This window comes from Falco cherrug, chromosome 2, assembly GCF_023634085.1.
Source record: "Falco cherrug isolate bFalChe1 chromosome 2, bFalChe1.pri, whole genome shotgun sequence".
Classification (NCBI taxonomy): Eukaryota; Metazoa; Chordata; class Aves; order Falconiformes; family Falconidae; genus Falco; species Falco cherrug.
The window spans coordinates 787,714-802,310 of NC_073698.1; the positions used below are offsets into that span (position 1 = coordinate 787,714).

Sequence of the window (14,597 nt, forward strand, 5' to 3'; positions counted from 1 at the left end):
CCTGAAACACATGCAGGCACCCTCTGAAAGCAGTGCTGGCAGCCGCGCTGCAAACATCGACCACCTCTCGGCCCCAGGTGTCACACAGAATAGTTGCATTAAGTTTGCCTCTGCTCCCACTGACCTCTGTTTGGGCGCAGGAGAGGGTGCTCCTCCTTTCACCGTAGCTCCCTTGGTTGCTGCAGCACACAGCCTCACACTGCAGAATAAAACCCAGGCTCACACTTGGTTTGAAATCATGTCTTCCCAACAAGGGGGTGAGAAGGAGCCAGGGAGAGCAGTGAAGCATCTCCTCGGAAGGACGCAGCAATGCCTGCACATCTCCACACAAGTCCACAGCTCAAGCCTGGCGCTGCAGCAGGTGGGCATCCCAGGAGGGACAGCAAGGAGGGTGGAGCTGGTGCTGCAGTGAGCTTCTCATCGCCCCCGGGAGCAGGATGGACCAGGATATGGGTGTGTGTGAGCCAAGTAACCTCCCAATTTCCCAGCCTGAAATGGGGGACAGCCTCTCAGGGAAGAGCTGTGGCTTGTCCCCTCCCAGGCAAGGGAGGAGAAACCCAGAGCATGGCTTGCTCGGCTTGCTCGGGCCAACATCCACAGCACCGTTCTGGATCTGCTACCCGCTGGGAAACATCTCTCCAGCCCGGCGTGTCCAGCCCACTCGCTCTCCCCAGCTGCGATACCTTGCCCTGGGGTTAGACCAGAGAGGAAGGCTCTGTGGCCAGCTTGCCTCAGCAAAGGCAAGGGTCCTGGAGAACCTTTCTGTGGTCCCAGGGAGAGCAGAGGTTGGACACATCCGCATCCAACGCAGCTGCAGGCTGCCCCTTGCCACGCTGATGCTGTTGGGGAAGGAGCCCATCCCTAAGTCGGGCCGTCTCATGGGTGTTAGCATTTGCGCTGGGGGCTGGCAGGAACCATCCCAACCTTTCCCATCGAGGACAAATGTGGCTCCAGCAAAGCCAAAGTTCCCACAGCCACACAGCCAGACTCTCATCAAATATTCAGGCATCGCTAGAAGGTCCACATGGTACATTTCGGGGAGGAATGCCCTTATCGCCCTGTGTGAGTTCTCCAGTGCCACATCTAAGGGGACATCCCTCCTCTGTGCATAATCCCTTGCCTCAGCAGCTGCAAGTACTTAAGAGTTTTGGACATCTCCAGTCCCCTGTCAAATCTGGTTCAAGCTGGACAAGAAGGCTTAAGTTATTTTGCCAGGAAGGGGGAAGAGAGAAATTTAGATGAGGACAAACTGTGCTATTGCTTAAGCCCCAGTTCCCTGGAAAGTCAAGCAAGTTTGCTTCCCTGTCCTCTCTGCACTACCTGCATCACCATGGGGTGTTGGGGCGGTCAGGCCCAGCTCTGCTGCTTCTGCTTGTCAGGTCCTCCACCACGACCCTGCGAAGGAGATGGTGAGGAAGATGAAGCCTGGTTGCTGGGAAGGCTGCAGTAGTCTTCTCTCCTCCTCAGAGCCCACCTCCTCCAAGGCCAGACCCTCGCTCGGGTGGGTGTCTCTCTCTAAAGGCTGCATGTTGTGGAGGAGCCCAGAGGAGCTCCAGCAGTGGAGCCATGCACCTCACTTTGCCAAATCTTGTGCTCCCTGGGGTGCTTGAGAAAAATGCCCTGAGCTTCAGGATCCCGCCCTGGGAACCCTCCATGTCCGTGTACCCATCAGCCACACACTACCCTTCCTGGGACTGTGCCTGGTCCCAACCTTGGGTCAAAAAAGCCACCTCCTAAACTGGTGAACTTGGAGGTCTCAGTGCAGGGGAAGGGCACGCTGTGCTCTCCCACAGCAGGGACAGGCTCAGTGGCAGATGCAGAGAGCCTGGAAGGCCAGGAACTCTCCTAGCTGTCCCTCACTGGGGCAGAAATCCTCCCAGGCCCCTGGCCGGAACCCAGTCACATCAGTTTGACGTTGGCACAGCTGGACTTGCTTTGCTGGGGACCCTCCAGGGGTGGAAAAGAAGACCAGGTGTTCCTGCAGGAGTGCTCAGCTCCTCCTAGGATCGAACAGATTTTTCCTTCGCTGGTACGTCAACTGCCGGTGGCGACACAGACCTACGGCTTCGGCTTCGGTGGGTAACAAAGCATCAACCCCCACCAGCCTCTGGCAGGAGACGCTCCCCTCCGCACCCTGCCACATAGGCAGGGATAGTTTTGGGTACGGGGGCAAGAGCCCACATGGCTTGTGCTGGGAGGAAAGCTGCGAGGTGAGCAGCAGGGAGCTCCCCCTGCTCCTGCGTGGATGGGAGGAGGTTTCAGCTCTAGCACCCGCAGGCAGACAGCTGTTGCCATGACACAGCGCAGTTCCGTACGCCGCATTCCCAGCGCCAAGGTTTCCCCAGCCGCTTCAAACACAACCTTCACCCCAACTCACCCTGCGCCAGCACCCGTCGCGCCCGTCCTCCACCCCAGCTTACACCCAGAGAAGCGGGGAGCCCTTTGCACCCCTTCTTGGAGGGAAGCAGAGCAGCAGTTCCCGAAATAACCTTGAAAAAGCACTTAGAAGCACGAGGGGACAGTGACCGTGGGGTGCTGGGATGCAGAAGGGAGCGGGGGCAGCCTGGCGGGTCCCACGCGAGCATTTGCACCGCAGGATGGAGGCTGGCTGCTGCGCACGCAACCCCCAGTGCCAGAGCAAGCCAGGGTCCCCCGCTTTGCCGGTGAGCACCCCCTGCCTGCATCCCTCCCTTGCCCCGCTACCAGCCTCTGCCACGGCTCTTGACTCCCTTCCCCAGCTGCTCCACCAAACGCGGCTTTCCACGTTCAGGATAAGGAGCAGACAGCTTTTTCCCCCCTCAAGTAACACCCTGGTAGCAGCGTAGGCAATGCAAGCCATTGCCTGGCTTCCTTAGGCCCAGGAAATCACATTAGCTCCATCAAGTTTAAACTTTCAGTTGGTGGGAAAAGAGCCAAAAAGATACCAACGCCTTTTCTTAGGCTGGGTGCTCTCCAGTTACACAGGGGGAGGACAAAGCTTGTAACAGGCTGGGGCTGAAAAAGGTGGTTCCTGTTCCTTTTTGAGGCTGCGAGCAGGCTGCGTTTGCACTGCAACTTCCTGAGCAGAGGCCGCTGCTCGTGGCACACACACGTGACGACAGGCCAGCATCCTGTGGGGTGTAGAGCCTTCCCCTGGGTGCCTCGGGCCTGGAAGACAGCGGGTTAAATAAGCCACAGAATAGCCCATTTCCTCAAACCATGCTCGTGCTTTTTTGTCTGTTTCTTCTGAAAAGTATGGTGCAGACGTGACACGAGTCTATGAGAGAATGATGGCAGGGTGTTCTCGGCTAGCGGATGCAACCAGAGCTACAGGGCTGCTAACATGGTCACAGCTATCATTTGAAGGATGGTACACAGGAGAAGTAGTATCACAATCAAAACTTTTATTGTATTAAAATAGCGTTTTACAGCTGCTTCTGTTCACTACAACTGTCTCAAAACAGTATCTGCATGCAAACAGACACCCCGCAGCCTACGCAAACCAGAACACACACAGGAAACACCCCCCACCCCACCGAAAGTATCACCTACCCACACTCCCCAACCCAGTCCCAGACGTGCAGGGAACCGTCGCTTGCTGCCGACAGTAAAGTTCTTGGTTTCTGCGGATGCCAAGTGTGCACGGTGACCGGGGGAGGACCTCCGCTGCTGCCCAGTCTGCTGAATACGTGGCCTTTGTGAACAAAGATCGGTTCTGCTTCCTTGCCAGAGCTGTCCCAGCTCTGCGAGTTGTACACGTGCACGGTCCCATCAAAACCTTGAATAAAAGGGAATCAGAGAGACTGCAGCAGTAAATTGCTTTGCTCTAGTCCTACTGGACTCCTGCTCACCTCCCAGCAGGGCTACTGAGACAGAAATGAGGACAAAGGCCCAGACTGAAAACCTGTGACAGGCAGAGCATCCAAGCCTCCGAGGAGCTTGTCTCAGCTAACAGCTGCTGGGGAGAACACAGGCCAGATCCAAAAAGCTTGCAGATTCACTAGTCTGAATTTGCAATGCTCCAGCCAAGAGGCAGACTTGCTGCCCAGATGGTCTTATCAGCACAGTATCGTGGCGGTCAGGCTGTCACTGGCACTATCAGGACAGTGTTTGCTAAGGGCTTGGGGTCTTTGTTCTCCAGGGGGGGAACTCCCCCCGGACCCACGCAGTCCCCTTCTGTAGTTGTTGGAGAGAGGTAGCTGCATAAATTAGCTTGCACCGCTGCTGGCTCCAGGGGCAGCACTGAACCACAGGGGTGTTTAAAGTAAGGTGGGGTGAATGAGGCACTTGATCTGAAATACAGATCAAAAAAGCATCCAGAAAAGGAGATCTCTGCCCAAAGCACATACCTGAAACAGCAAGGCAGCCTTCCAGCGCAGGAGCCCAGGAGACACAGAGGAACTCCGCACCTGAGCTGGGAGAGGGAACTCTGCACTTTACTGAGGCCAAGGACTCGGAGGTTTTTCTCACATCTGTTAGGGTGAGGTGCCCTCCGCTTGAGAGGCAAGCTACGGGCTGGGAGCTTGAGTCAGAGCCTTGAGGTTGGCGCCCGACTCCCATGCACCACTGCTCGCCACACGGCGCGGAGGGGACGGACACAGCCTCCAAGGGACTCTGCGGCTGCCGAATGTCGGCCAGGCACAGTTGCCCCTTGGCACAACAGAGGAGCAACGTGTTGCAATCCAGAAAGGCCAGGCCGCCCAGCTCCTCGTTGTTGCTGGAGGCTAGAAAAGAGAGATAGATCTCAGATGCCATGAGGAGCATTTCCCTGATTTCTCTGCTGCAATCTTGCCCGAGAAAGCAGATTTCCAGCCTTGTTCCTGGAAGTGGCTTTCAAGCAATGCTAAGTAGTTCTTCCAAAGAGCCAGCAGCAGACACTAACTGCCTGCTCGAGAATCGTCTCTGCGCAGGATCCACGCGGAGCAGGCACAGTCTGTACCCCTCCAAAGGTGATGTTAATACCCAGGCAGAGGAGACAGGCAGGCCCGCAACTAACACTAGCTCTGTTGGAGCGGGACCCGTCATGGACCAGAGCTCTGACGAGCAAATGCCTCCAGCACTACCCTTCAGCAGCGGGAGTCACGAGAGTCCCTGCAGCACAGGGACACAGCACAGCAGTGACAAACAGACCTTCCTTTTGCTCAGCGCGCTGCATTACAGCCACTGGACACATACACAGACATTGTTCTCACCAAAGGATGAGATGTGTGGGCACCGAGCCTTACTGTGGAGGTGAAGGCAGATGTCTTCAAGGACCCCCAATAAACCAGATCTGGATTAACCACCTCGAGGTCAGGCAGGGCTGGTTTAACAAGGCTGGCATGATCCCTCCTCCCACCCACACAAACAGATTGCAGAGTAACATAGAGTTTGCTCAGTAACAAATCGATGCCAGATTTCAACAGCCCCAAGTGATGTGACTCTGCACCTCCCCTGTTTGGGACAACATACACAGCAGCCCTCTGCTAACCCAGTTCTTGGCACTGAAACCACCTGCGGTGCTCTGGTAGGGCCCAGATCTGGGGCAGAAGCCTCAGAAGTCACTGTCATGGGAGTAGTGGAGATTGACAGAAGCATTGTAGCCTTCTTCCTCAAGACAATGTACTGTCTGCAAATATCTTTGTACCCTTTGTCACGTGTCTGAAAGTACCCACCCAGCGAAACGTTTGCCACCGGAGCAGTTACCCTTGCTTTACCCAAACCCTAACTTTTCAAAAATCAGATATTAGACTTGGTTTAAATACCTGCCATGTAGACATTTTTCCTTGATTCAACCTCTGTAATTTGGACGCTGTTGAGTCTTGAGCCGTGAAGGACCCACGGGGCTCTGGCCGAAATGGTTGCAATTTTAGCCCAAGGTTGTCCAGTGCTATTTTCTGTAGGTATGGTGCTTACAGATTTAATAACATCTATTTGAAAGAGATGTAAGCGCTGTAAAACACATCAGGAGTCAAGTAATCCACAAGACTAAGCTGTTTCACAAAGACTCCTCGCAAAGCTAAAAGCGACCTACTAAACCAGTAAGAAATCCAATTATGACTAACCCCTTCTCCGGAATAAACCCACTGTTTCTAGCACATCCAGCCAGGACTGACAACAAGCTGTTTAAAATCTAGCAAAATGCATGGAAAGTTGTGAATCAAGATGTTTATTTTCAATGAAGAATAAGAAAACTTCTAATAACATTTTGCACTTCCTTTCTGGTGGTTTCAAAGTATTTCACAATTAGTAGATGAAGCAACGGCAATCCTTTTCTAGAAGCAAGCAGACATAGGCTTGGAGAAGTGAGGTGGTTCATGGTATATCCATACATGGTGACGTATGGAGCTATTTTATTTCTAACCCTTGGAGATACTAAGGGAACATTGTGCCAACTGGATGGTTAGGGATTTTGTTTGCATAACTAAGAGCTCACAAATAAGTGGAAAAACACCATGACAGGCCTAAACCTACTTAATTCCCTTATGAGGTTTGTGCTGTCAAGTCCACATCTTTCCAAGCCACCAGACTCTGTGTAGACCCTTTGTCTCATGCCCTTCTCCAGCCCCTGCCACACAAGGGCAGTCACTCAGGATGTCAGTAAACGGGACTGGCACTCCTCTCCTCATTTTACATCCAGGAAGAAGGGGAAGCTAGAGGTGCTTGATGCAAAGAGCACATTGAGAAACTACTCAAGCTCAGAAACATGTTCCCTTACCAGAGTCCTCTGCTGACACCTGCCATACCTGGAGGGAGCTGTCTGGTGGGCCACTCGTCACCAGCAAGCTGAGGAAACAAAAAGAACCCCACAAAACTCTTCATGAGCAGAGAACAGCCTTTTTTCTCTGGCCTGGGACAAACTGGTCTGCTGTTCCTTCTGTGCTCAGGAGCTCCTGCCTCTGCTCACAGCCCAGAAGAGACCTTAAGGACCGTGATCCCAGAACTCCTCATGCCAGGGTGCTTTACTCAGCCCATGCAAACACAGTCCCAGGCAATGGTATTTAATTAGCACACTTTCCGAAAGCACTAGACTAAGAACAGCACAAAGAGCGCCAAAGTAGCAACAGGGGCTTGTGTAGGAGGAGAGCACTGGAGGAGTGAAATGAATCAGTCAGAGGAAGCGTATTTGCTTGGTCTACAATCCACAGCAGGCAAAACCCCTTCAAACTTGCATGTGCAGGGACTAACAGAGAGGTGGCAACAGCCACTAGTATCCTGATCTGCTGAGCACCTCCACGCAGTGCCAAATGCAGAAGGGATGGAAAAAGCAGAGCAAGAAAACTACACATGCCCTCATTGCTCAGAAGTGGAGCAGGGAGGGATCCCTGGTGAGCCAGCATCTACGTCACCAGCCCCTGCAGCTTGCTTCTAGAAGAAGCTGAGGATTCAAGGTATCCAGCAGCAGCTTCAGTTTCCCTGCCATCTACCCCACAAGGCGCACCACTGTGGCTTTCAGTACTGCAGCAGCGGGGTGCGTTCTGTTTTGCTGATAGATGGCTCCTCTCCAAACACCCAGACAGAGTTCTGGGAGGACCACTACACGTCACTGGCCAGCAGTTCCTCACCCAGACTAATGCTGCTCTCGGAGCTGGCAGGATTGAGCAGCTGCGTTGGGAAAAGGCAAGCAAAAGGAGCTCTCTCTCAGGGGACAAGCCCCTTCACCATCTCCAATATGCCCTGGAAGGACCATGTTATGGCCGTACCTGGTGTCTGGCACGAACTTCAGGCTGTACACTGGGCGGTTTGAAAATCCACCACATTCCACCTTGAAATCTCTCTCTGGACACAGGCCCTAGAAATCAGGGGCAAAGTCATTTCTTCACACTTAATGGTGCAGAACTTGGTGTGGTTGGTTACCATGAAAAAAAGACAGACACACAAGGCACACTCTCACTTGGTAAAGCTTTGCCTGTCCAGTAATGCCTATTTCAACAGAAGTGGATAGGATTGAAGGATCCCAAAATAGTTAGAGGGGGAGAAAAAAAACCCAAACACTGGGGAAAGCTCCTGCCAAGAGCTCTGCCTGGGTTTGTTGCCATCTGTGCATGTCTGGCTCAGGAGCTTTCTGCTCACCCAGTGACTAAACAACACCTTCTGCTTTAGTGTAGAGGTCACCCACCCAAGGGCCAACCTCACTGGTCAGCAGCATGGTCCCCCAGGCTCGGGTGCCTCAGCAAGTCCCTTCTTCATTTGCCTTTGTGTCCTCATCTGTCCTACTTCCACACAAAATGCTTTCATTCACACATTTGGAGATGAAGTTTTCACAGCACAATCTGCCTGCAGCGCAGCAGAATTACATGACTGGACTGCCCAACCTGTACTGCTTTATCTGGACAGCAGCCAGGTGACTTATGTGCCTTACCTTTCAACCAAAGCTGCTCAAAACCTGGCCAAGCCCTTGTCAGAGCAACAGAAACCAGAAACAGTTTGTGAAGCCCAGCACAACTGTAGCTTGGTCTCTAAAGACACCAGGTCAAGGAGGACAGAGAGGTCTGGTGCCACCCTGGCTGCAACACCCACCTGGGTCTCCTTCGCCTGCAGTGTTGGCGGTGGGAGCAGCTGCAGGATCTCGTTCCCACCAGACTGTCCATACCCAGCTACACAGACACCTTGGGGGTGGGCATGAAGAACCAGGGACATGATGAGAGATACCCTCCCCCCCTCCAGACCTGGCCCCCTCCCTCAGACAGACTCTGGAGTTACAGAATCAGAGAGTTTGGGCTGGAAGGGACCTTCAAGACCAGCCGGTCCCACCCCCCGCCAGGGGCAGGGCCCCCTCCCCCCAGCCCAGGCTGCTCCCAGCCCCGTCCAGCCTGGCCTTGAGCCCTGCCAGGGATGGGGCACCCACAGCTGCTCTGGGCAGCCTGGGCCAGCGCCTCGCCGCCCTCACGGGGAAGGGTTTCTTCCTCATGTCCAACCTAAATCTCCCTTCTTTATCGTACAGCCCACCCCGAACTTTGGAACAGACCCAGAGCTCCAGCCCAGGCTGAACCCCAGTGCAGCCCCCGCTTCTCGACCCCGCTTCTGGGGCCCGGGCCCTAACCCTGCCCCCCCGGCCTGGCCCGGCCCCCGGCCTGCCTCCTCCCCACGGCTGGGCCCAGCCCGCCCCAGCCCCTTGCCCCTCTTCCCTCCCCGGTGCCCCGGCCCGACCCCTCGCCGCCCTCAGCACCGCCGGGCCCGGTGCCGCCCGCCCCGCACTCACGGTTCCCCCGGGCCCATTCAATAAGGCGGGTGGGCGCCTGGAGCTCGAAGGTGTGCAGGTCCCCGTACCTGCGGGACAAGGAACGAGGGAGGTTGGCGGGGCGGGGACCGGGGGGCCGGAGCAGGGGGGCCGGGGCTCCCTCACAGGCGCAGGGACTGCAGCAGCCACTCGTCCGCCGCCGCCGCCTCCTCCTCCTCCCCGGCGCCCCCCGCCTCCATAGCAACGCCCGCCGGCCCGGCGCGCCTCTGACGTCACGCGGCGGCGCACAGCAGTGACGCTCCCGGCCGGCGCGCGGCTCCGAGCCGGTCGCGGCCGGTTGGAGCCGGTGGGCGCCGGTGGCTGTGAGGGAACGGCGGGCGCTGCCGCCGCCCAGAGGGAAAACCGCGGGGGCCGGGGGGGAACCGCGTTATTCCCGCGCGGCCGCCCCTGAGGGGGGTGGGGGCGTGGCCGCGGCCTGCAGGGCATGGATGCGCCCCGGGCAGCGCGGCACCGTGCGGGGCGGCGCAGGGCCCTGCAGCGTGGCCGGTGTCAGCAGCAGCGTGGCCAGCAGGGCCAGGCAGTGCCCGTCCCCCTGTGCTGGGCCCTGGTGCGGCCGCCCCTCGAGCCCTGGGCTCAGCGTTGGGCCCCTCACCCCCAGGCAGACCCGGAGGGGCTGGAGCGTGTCCAGAGCCGGGCAGGGGCTGGGGAAGGGGCTGCGGCACAGCTCTGGGGGGGGCGGGGGGAGCTGGGGGGGCTCAGCCCGGAGAAAAGGGGGCTCAGGGGGGCCCTTCTGGCTCCCTACAGCTGCCTGGCAGGAGGCTGCAGCGAGGGGGGTCGGTCTCTGCTCCCAAGGAACCAGCGGCAGGACAGGAGGGAACGGCCTCCAGCCGCACCAGGGGAGGTTCAGGGTGGGCACTGGGAGAAATGTCTTCCCCGACAGGGTGGCCAAGCGCTGGCACAGGCTGCCCGGGGACGGGGTGCAGGCACCGTCCATGGGGGGGGTTAAAATACACATAGGTGTGGTGCCATTGCTCTGTAGTGGGCTCACTGCCTGGTGCACAACACCAATTAATGCACTGAATCGAGGTATTCCAGTTGCAAAGTAGGGAGCTAGGGGGTAACCCTCAAATGCCTAGCCAGCCCCTTGATTGCCAAAACCTTACACTGTTTCTACATTGGTTGCAAGTTACACAACTCTCATTACTTTGCCCTCAGTTTCCTATTTCTTAAGCAATTCCCTTGCTTCCTGTGTTAATTAGTCTGCACACTCAATCTCGGCTTCTTTTGTGGTCGGTGGGTTTCTGGAGTCAGCGGTCAATGGGTTGGTGGTCCTGCTCTCCCCCTGCCAGAGTTACCTTTCCCCTAGTTTTGCTGAGCTCATTGCTTGTGACATCTTCCTATCAACTTTTCTATCTTGTGGAGGGCTTGCTTGGTGAAGTTTCTTTCTAAACAAAACCATTTGCCATACCAAAGGAAGTGCTTAGCAGGACATACAACATGCTTATAACCTGAATTAACCCTTAACTCATTTGTTCTAATTAAAGTCCAGCTAATAGCAACACATTCCATTTTATTAACAGTCTGATAGCAGTGCTTAGAGGTATGGTTTAGTGGTGGACTTTGTAGTCCTAGCTTTATAGTTGGGCTTGATCTTAAAGGTCTTTTCCAACCTAAATGTTTCTGTGGTTCTATGAAGCATGGCTAGGTCACGTTGCAGTGTTGTCTTTAGTCGCACATCATATTTTAACAATCAGAACACTAAAATGTGGATAACAATGCAGGCATACATGGAGATTTGCAAGTCCAATACAAGTAATAATGCAGTGCAGGTCTGTGCATCTTCTCAAATATATAGAAATATCCGTGTGCAAATGTGGTAATAAACTCAGAAGCTTCCCAAATCTTTGCAAAAGTCAGCCTAATGCCTTTCTGTTGTGCCAGTGCCTCTGCAAAGTGGTTACATGGTGGTTCCCAGCTAACACTTCTGTAGGTTTAGGCTTTTTTATTTTTAACAATTAAATGTGTTATTCTCAGGTACATTACTATTGTCCTGGCAAGGGCTGTGTATCATCACACTGACTCTGGTTTCCCCTGCCAAGAGGATGTTGCTCGAACCGAGATCACAGGGCTGGGCCTCACCATGAGCCCATGTTTGCAGAATCACAGAAGGGTTTGGGCTGGAAGGGACCTCACAGACCACCCGGTCCCACCCCCCGCCAGGGGCAGGGCCCCCTCCCCCCAGCCCAGGCTGCTCCCAGCCCCATCCAGCCTGGCCTTGAGCCCTGCCAGGGATGGGGCACCCACAGCTGCTCTGGGCAGCCTGGGCCAGCGCCTCGCCGCCCTCACGGGGAAGGGTTTCTTCCTCATGTCCAACCTAAATCTCCCCTCTCTCAGCTTCAAGCCATTCCCCCCTGTCCCACCACTCCCTGCCCTTGCCCAAAGCCCCTCCCCAGCTTTCCTGTGGGCCCCTCCAGGCACTGGGAGCTGCTCTAAGGTCTCCCCGCAGCCTTCTCCTCCCCAGGCTGCACAGCCCCAGCTCTCCCAGCCTGTCCCCACAGCAGAGGGGCTCCAGCCCTCTGACCAGCTCTGTGGCCTCCGACGGGCCCGCTCCGACAGGTCTGTGTCCTGTGCAGAAGGTGATCGCTCTTCCAGCGATATGTTCCTCCCCATTTCTCTCCAGTGTAGGCTCAGACCAGGTGCTGAAGGATTGGTGCAGCTAACTTGCTTCCAGTTGTGGGCTCACTGCCTGTAACAGTGACGCTTCAGGATCAGTGGTGATAATTGGGTGTTTATTGTAGATTATTGTGCTTTTGCTGTCTTCTGGCTGGGTTTTAGCTGGCATGCACAGTGTTGTGTGCCAAGCTGTGTCTATTTTCCCTAACACTGCAAGGTGGCAGCCTACAGCTTCTGAGGTGGCTCTGGAGTAATCAGAAAAATTACTTTTTAGAGAAATATATCTGAATGGGAATGTTTTAGTCTGTGCAGTGTCTCTTATGTTATTTGACATTCTGTATTATTTATTTTTTACCTCACTTTTGCAGCGTTCTGTCAGTGTCAGTCCTGCAGAAGTTGTCAGAGAAGAATGGAGATGTTTGGGTGGTTTTGCAGGGCAGTTTCCTGGGCTCCTGCAGTGCTCGGGGACGTGGTAGGACATTTTGGGTGGCATGATGGGTTCAGACTTGGGCTGTGCTGTCTGAACGCTCTGCTCAGGACTAATTCAGGGCTGTCAGTACAGAAGTGAGCAAGAAAGGACCGAGGACAAAAGGAGGTACAGAGGCAGAAGTGCTGTGAAAACGATGGAAAGCCAGACCTGTTCCTTGAGCCAAGAGGATGCGTGCTGCTCTGGAAGCAGGAACCGGAGCTGGTCGATGTGAGAAGCACTTGCTACCGGTGGTTACTTTCCTGACATCCTCCACTTTGTCACTTCAAGATTAGAATTGTTCAGAGAAAGGATGGCAAGAATTCTCACATACAGAGGAAGAGGTACTTCATTCATGTTATTGTTTGTAAAATTGCACAGCACAACAATCGTCACTAAAAGCCTTGTCTTAACAATTCTTTCTGAGTGCTAGGATTCAAAAGCAAAGTGCTGAGTAAACATCTTGTGAAGAATCTGAGATAAACTGACTGCAGGTTGTTGTTTTTTTTAAATGCAAACAGTATAGTTGTTTTAATACCTTTGGTAGAAGCCTGTGAGGGATGTTGCAGTGAGCCAGGAGGTAAAGCCGGGACAGCACCAGCTGCAGGTGAGAATACAGTGCTGTGGCCCTCTGTGAGCTCAGAGCTACGTCAGCCTTTTGTCACCTTCTCCCAGTAACTCTTCTCATCTGCGGGCATTAATTGCAGGACATGAGCTTAGCCTGAGACAGACCAGTGGCCAAGTCAGCTCAGGGTGCTCCTCTGGCAAGGGATGGAAACAGAGAGGAGAAATAGCAAAGGAAGGGCTGGGATGTTTGGCTGTGAGTGGTGGCGTGACCTTGCTCTCATGCTGCCCTGCGTCACTTATAGTCCACAAAGGAACAGGTTGTGTTTCCCCTGAATGCCAAGATCTGGTTTAGAGGGTGGTAATTAAGTGTTTGGAAATTATCTTCTGGTGGCCACTGAGGAGAAGAAGCATGAGGCAGAACAGTGTGAGGAGCAACCAGATGCTGTGAGTTCTAGGTGCGGAAAGCAGAGAGCCCAAAAATGGTTTTCTCTGCACATTCTTGCCTTTTATTTTACCTTCTCTTTATCTTTCCAGTGTACTAAGGGAGCAACATGGGGCTGAGTGGTGGAAAAGAGAAAAAGCCCTGCAGTACTACAGATAACACAGAGTGTTTTTGAAGTACCAAGGCCTGAATTAAGATAACTGAAATGACCATTTAAGTTGGACACCCCCCCCCACACATTTTAAGGCTTTTTCAAAATCTCTCCAGAAAATAAATATTTTAATTTCAAAATTTTGAAGAGGAAAGAGTAAAAAATGGGCACATTTGTTACAGTTACAATAATAGGAATGGGCTAAGCTGTTTCATTATGCCGCAGCATGTGACTTTGCCATATATATATATATATAAAGAAAATACAGAAATACATTTGTTTGAGGTAGGGTGGGTGTTGTTTTTCAGCAGGTTCTGTGCATGCAGAGAGCTTGACAAAGTGAAGGAGACAGAGAACCTACAGCCTTAGCTGCTTTTCTCTGCCCGCTGGCTTTGCACTGTTACCTGTTTTTGGGCAGCCTTGGAGACGTGTACATAGGGAAACTGTGAAGGAACTAGGAATGGAAATCGTCACTTTGAGAACTGATGCAGTCTTTAAATGAGATGAAATGTTGCTCGCCTACTGGATGTCTGAGCAGTTTTCAGGCTCAGAATATTATTCAGAATATATTATTCAGAATAACTACACAGTAGTTATTCACAAGGATAAAAAGAATATTTCCATTTGCTATTTCTACAGCTGAGCCACCCTCAGAAGTTTGGGAAGAGGCTCAGTATGTTATTTGGACTTACTTCACTATAGCCTTTCTGCAGAAACTGAAACCTGTCCCCACATGGAGTGGATGTATGTGTGTGCGTAGCCCCGTGCAGGCTGATGCTGTGGCTGTACCCCCCGCGTTACTTGGATAACCATGGGTGGCACCCCTCAGAAAACTGAGTTACCCTTTTGCCTCTTACGGAACTGTGGTCGTCTTGTCTTCCAGCTTTGGTGAGTGGGATGGCAAGGGACTAGATCGTCAGCTCTCACAGCTAGGAAGGAACACTACCAAAGCAAACTGAGCAGCTCTTGGGGTCCACTCTACCGATTTGTGGGAGGAAAACTCTTCCAGAGTTCAAGAGAGCCCAAGTCTGGAAACTGCCTCCCAACAGTTTAACAAGAAGAGTTCCCTAAGGATCTGTACTGTCATGTACAGGCGGTATCTGTGGGTAGATACTTCATGTTACCACACTTAAAAGTGTGTATGGTTGAAATTTGGCAA

The 14,597-nt window shown here is 53.7% G+C and overlaps 1 protein-coding gene and 1 long non-coding RNA gene across 4 annotated transcripts; one reads left to right on the plus strand and one right to left on the minus strand.

The window, feature by feature from the left end:
- Positions 1-3,363: 3,363 nt before the first annotated feature.
- Positions 3,364-9,522, minus strand: WDR73 (WD repeat domain 73). 3 transcript variants are annotated; one of them, XM_055702966.1, is made up of 8 exons: positions 9,305-9,522; positions 9,161-9,228; positions 8,479-8,567; positions 7,662-7,750; positions 6,705-6,744; positions 5,724-5,910; positions 4,329-4,703; positions 3,364-3,757 (listed from the first exon to the last, which is right to left on the minus strand). In XM_055702966.1, exons 1-8 carry the CDS (start codon positions 9,376-9,378, stop codon positions 3,528-3,530), a joined length of 1,152 nt encoding a protein of 383 aa, XP_055558941.1. In that variant the 5' UTR covers positions 9,379-9,522; the 3' UTR covers positions 3,364-3,527. The 3 variants fall into 3 exon arrangements, with proteins under 3 accessions (XP_055558941.1, XP_055558940.1, XP_055558942.1); XM_055702965.1 differs by having other exon boundaries at positions 5,724-5,888; positions 6,677-6,744; XM_055702967.1 differs by having other exon boundaries at positions 5,724-5,888; positions 9,305-9,440.
- Positions 9,523-9,668: 146 nt separating this feature from the next.
- Positions 9,669-13,785, plus strand: LOC129735426 (uncharacterized). Its single transcript, XR_008731050.1, has 3 exons — positions 9,669-12,622; positions 12,826-12,885; positions 13,380-13,785. It is a non-coding gene; the product is annotated as an uncharacterized LOC129735426 (long non-coding RNA).
- Positions 13,786-14,597: the final 812 nt, after the last annotated feature.

Coding starts and splice junctions, on each gene's coding strand:
- WDR73 (XM_055702965.1), bottom strand. CDS start 9,378: ATGGAGGCGGGGGGCGCCGGGGAGGAGGAGGAGGCGGCGGCGGCGGAC. Junction 9,229..9,304: donor CTGCTGCAGTCCCTGCGCCT/GTGAGGGAGCCC, acceptor CTTGTCCCGCAG/GTACGGGGACCTGCACACCT. Junction 8,568..9,160: donor TGAATGGGCCCGGGGGAACC/GTGAGTGCGGGG, acceptor CCCACCCCCAAG/GTGTCTGTGTAGCTGGGTAT.